The sequence below is a fragment of the Choloepus didactylus genome, chromosome 18 (assembly GCF_015220235.1).
Source record: "Choloepus didactylus isolate mChoDid1 chromosome 18, mChoDid1.pri, whole genome shotgun sequence".
In the NCBI taxonomy this organism is placed as follows: Eukaryota; Metazoa; Chordata; class Mammalia; order Pilosa; family Megalonychidae; genus Choloepus; species Choloepus didactylus.
In genome coordinates, this window is record NC_051324.1 from 72,435,216 (window position 1) to 72,439,667 (window position 4,452).

A 4,452-nucleotide genomic window follows, 5' to 3' on the forward strand; every position below is an offset into this window, starting at 1 on the left:
GGGTCAGCGCCAGGACCTGGTCCCTCATCTGGGCTTTCTCGGAACAACCCCCTGCCAGGGAGCCGGAGCGCCTCTAATAGCTTGGAGCCTCTAAAAGCTTTGACCACAGCCCAGCCTGCTCCCTGCAAACCCTTTGAAGCGCTTCCTTCGAGCTTGCTTTGCATATTCTGGTCAGATCTGAATCAGACTAGCAGGAATTACCCTCCTGCTGACAGTCGAGGTGGCTGCCTTTGCTGTCAGTGACACAAGGGCGGGCGCACTGACGTGAGGATGTGCTGGATGCCACCGCAAGTACCGGCGCCAGGGCCCAGGGTTTCTTGGGGCTGCTGGTAAAGGGGGCAGAGCCCCGCCCTCTGTGGTTCCCTTCATCCTCTCCCCTGCCGAGCGCGGAGCGTGTGAAAGAGAAAGCAAGGATGGGGGGAGGGAGGGAGAAAGCTCAAGGCAAGTGTTTCATTAAAAAATAGTGCTCTTTATTATAAATTACTGAAATGTTTCTTTTCTGAATATAAATATAAATATGTGCAAAGTTTGACTTGGATTGGTATTTTGTTGAGTTCTTCAAGCATCTCCTGACAGCCTCGAAGGCCTGGGTGGGGGGAGAGGACTGGAGGTGGAATCTTTATAAAAGACAGAGTGATTGAGGCAGATTGTAAACATTATTTAAAAAAAAAAATAAAAAAAGAAAAGAAAAAACCCACCCCAACACACAACTGCCCCATCCAGCCCAGTATCTGACACGAAAACTTTGTGTGTTTGTTTAGTTTTTCCAAAAAAAGAAAAGAAAAAAAAGAACAGTTCCAGGTAACTCCATCACTGCTATGTTCCTGTAGGTTTTCATTGATCAGTGCTATCGCAGTGCAGGGCAGCTGGGGGTGGCAGGCGGCCTCGCTTCTCGGTGACTTCCTGTCATCCCCCCACCCCCAGGTGAGGAGGGAGGGCCATGGGACCTGACCAGAGCCCAGGTCCCGCGAGGCACCTGTGACTGGGGTAAGGTTTCTGGAAGGCAGGGATTTCTGCCCCCCAACCACTCTCTGTGGGAGGGCTCTGAATGGACAGGGGGTGGGGTGGGGGTGTGTGCCCTCGGGCTAATCCCATGGCCTCCCCACCTAGACTGGCCGCGTGTGTGGCTTCTCCCGTGCCAGTCCCTAACCATGGGACAAGGAGCATTTAAGGCAAATCTCTGAGCCAGACAAAGTCAGGCGGCACAAAGGAGACTTCTCCCATCTTCTCTATCCTGGGTCTGGGGTCAAAGATGCTACCCCCCCCCGGGGTGCAAGAAGGTATGGCATGAGTGGGTAAAGGAGAATAACTGACCAGCCTGTCTGTCCCCTCCAAATGTCACTTCCCCCTTAAAACGGGGGAAGCTCCCCGGGCTCTCAGACACTAGGTGGGCTTTAGGACTTATGTTTCTGGTGATTGTCCCCAGGGAGAGGGCCAGGGGGCAGAGCCAAGGTGAGAGAGCACGGCACCAGGATGGTCCCCTTCGGGGCAGCCCCTTGCGCCTCTCTCCAGGGCCAGGGAGAGGAGCGTGCCCCCACCCTCCTCTGGCCCTGCAGTGGGAGTGCGGTGCGCCACCATCTTCAGGGAAAGGCCCCATTGCCTTGGCCAGCTGCCGGCCTGGGACCCCCTCAGGGCCCCTCTCTCCTCCATCCTTTCCCAAGTCCCACAACCTGCTCAGGTATAAAGCTCCATTCGAAACCAAATCAAAGAGCAAACAAGTTCCTTTGGAAAGTTTGAAAATTCCCCGGCAGTTCTCCTAGTTCAAGACTCCCGCTTGTTTGGAAGCGGAGGGGGAGTGGAGGGAGAGCAGAGAAGAGGAAAATCCACTTGCAGTTGCTCTTGTCCCGCGGTGCCTGCTGGCTTCTCCCCAGAGGCTGGAGCAGGGGAAGAGCGCCCAGGTGGCACCCCCTCCCCTCAAACACATTCCAGGTCTGCTGGCCACCGCGGGCCTGTCCACCCCCCGGTTCTCCCAGGGCGGCAGGACTCTCCCGGGCTGATTCTTGTGCTTGTGCCGTGTGCCGAGGAGGAGAGGGGCCTGGCGTCCCCTCTCCCCGACCCCTGCCCTGACTCTTCAGAGCGGGGCGTCATACTGGTCCAGGAACTCCCGGATGGGGCCTGGCAGCTGGGTGACTTTCTCATAAGAGTCCAGGTGGCCGTTGACGGTCTTCCGACAGAGATGCTGCAGCGTGGCCACGTTGGAGGAGAGGGGCCGGCTCAACACCAGGGGGATCTTTTCGCCCCCGGAGTAGATGTAATAGGCTCTCCTGGGGGGGTTCCCCGGGAGCGGCTGGTCAGGCGGCTGCTCCGGCACCTCCGAGGAGGGCGCAGAGGAGGGTTCTGGAGGGGGCGAGGGGGACGAGGGGGCGCCCGGGGGCGGCATGTAGTGATGCACCAGCTTGAGCACACAGTCGAAGCGGGGCACGGGCTGCGTGCTCCGGGGGTCGCTCTGCAGCGAGAAGCTGCCGCCCTCGCACTGGATGCGCAGGTTCTTGGTCCCCGACTGGGTCTTGACGCTGAGCGTGAAGAAGTGGCGCTGGTCCGAGCTGTCACGGATGAGAAAGGTGCCGGCGGGCTCGGCGCTGAGCAGCAGGTTCGCCTCGCCGCCGGTCACGGCGCTCCAGTAGAAGCCGCTCTCCTGCAGCTTGCGCACTGCGTTCACCACCAGCTGGTACTCGGTCTTGGAGCTGAAGGTCTTCAGGCGCAGGCTGGTGTCCAGGGGGCGGCTCATCCCGGCGGCGGGAAACTTGCTGTGGGTGACCATGGCGCACGGAGCCAGCGTGGATCTGCGCGGCGGCGGCTGCAGCTGCTTCGCGGCCTCCGCACAGCGGCCGCTACCGCATCCCGGGGGGCTGCAGGGAGAAAGGCGCGCGCGGCTTGAGTGCCCGGAACCTTCCAACGCGCCCGGCCCGCCCCGGCTCCCCGCGCCCCTGCCTCCGCCGAGCAAGACACTAACTGTCCCGGAGGCCCTCGCCCCGATCCAGGCACTCGGAGCCCGGCAGAGCCCGTCCCGCCCTGTCCCCACCGGTGGAGTGATCCCAGGCAGTCCCGACCCCAGCGCGCCCAGGGAGGGCGCGGAGTGGGAAACTCGGGCGTGGAAGTTGGCTGTCCAGGAGCGCGGCCGGGGTGGGGAGCGGGAGAAGGGCCCCTGGGACGCTCGGGGCGCCGCTCAGTCCGGCGCCCCAGGCAGTGGGGACGGAGGGAGAGACCCGAGGCATGGGGTAGAGGCAGTGGGAAGCCTGAGGGCCCCAGCGTGGGTATTCCGGCAACCCAGGATCTCCGACTTCCATCCGCCTGGCCCCCTACCTCGTCCCCTCCCTGCTGCCGGGAATGACCCGGGAAGGGGAGGGGAAACCGGGAAAAGCTCCCGGGACTAGCGAGAAACCCTCCCGCCCCCTCCCCCCACCTCAACCCCCACGACGCACCCCTCCTTCCTACCTGGTTCCAAAGCGAAGTCTCGGGCCTTGGGGCTGCGCCTCCTACGGCTCCCCAAGGCAAGGCAGAGGCGCGGCGGCCAGTGGTGGCCCGCGCTGCGCCCAGATGTTGGCAGCCGTGAAGTCCACAAAGGGGCCCTAGCGCGCGCGTCCCTCGGGCTTGGCCGGGACGCCCGCCCTGCCCCCTGCGCGCCCCCGGGCCGGCCGGGCGGGGGCGAGGCGAGGGGCTGCGGCTCCGGAGCTGGGGCTAGGACTGGGGCTGGGGCCCGGCCGGCGGCGTGCGGGGCCCAAGTGGCGGCGGCGGTGGCGGCGCGGAGAGTCCGGAGTCGGAGCCGCCCCGAGGCCGTGCTCGCGGGGTATATACGCGGCCGTCGCGCCCCGCCCCCCGATTCCTGGAACTGCGCGGCCTGTCTTCTTGTAATGTTTAGTCACTACTCGCAGCAATGAAAGGCTGCGCGCGGAGGGCGAGGGAGGGGCCGCGGGCGCGGAGGGCGGGCCGCGAGGCGGAGGCACAGGCCGGCAGGGACGCGAGCGGAGACAAAGCGCGACGCGAGGCAGCCCGGGCGGCCGGCGGGCGCGGCGCCAGCCCCGGCGGCGCGTTCCTGGCAGCGGCCCCTCCCCCGCGTGCGCTCCGCCCTCAACTTCTCATTCACACTCCCCGCACCCCCACCCCCTCTCCCTTCAAAGAAGGCGAGTTTCTGGCAGCGACGGGGGCGCCGCTTCGGGCGTGCGGGCAGTTCTGGGAGGCCGAGCGGGAGAGGCTCCCGGCTCCCCCTCCTTCCCTCTCGGACCCCGCGGGGACATCCCCCCGCCTCCACTGGGGCGGACCCGAGGTCCCGATCGCGGCCCCTGGGCGGCCCGGGCCAGCCGAAAGGGAACTGGGGACACCCCACAGCTAGGCCGCGGGCTGGGGTCTGTCCTGGGAGCCGGGGACGCGCGGCAGCCACCTGCGGGCACGTCCCCGAGGCGAGGCCGGGTGCCCCAGGGCTGGAGGGGATGCAGCCTGCGTGGCAACCGGCCG

General features: G+C 65.0%; 1 protein-coding gene across 1 annotated transcript; it reads right to left on the reverse strand.

The window, feature by feature from the left end:
- Positions 1-448: 448 nt before the first annotated feature.
- Positions 449-3,767, reverse strand: SOCS3 (suppressor of cytokine signaling 3). The gene is made up of 2 exons (XM_037809741.1): positions 3,436-3,767; positions 449-2,849 (listed from the first exon to the last, which is right to left on the reverse strand). The coding sequence occupies exon 2, from the start codon at positions 2,759-2,761 to the stop codon at positions 2,072-2,074; it is 690 nt and encodes a 229-aa protein (XP_037665669.1). The 5' UTR covers positions 2,762-2,849; positions 3,436-3,767; the 3' UTR covers positions 449-2,071.
- Between the last annotated feature and the right edge of the window lie 685 nt (positions 3,768-4,452).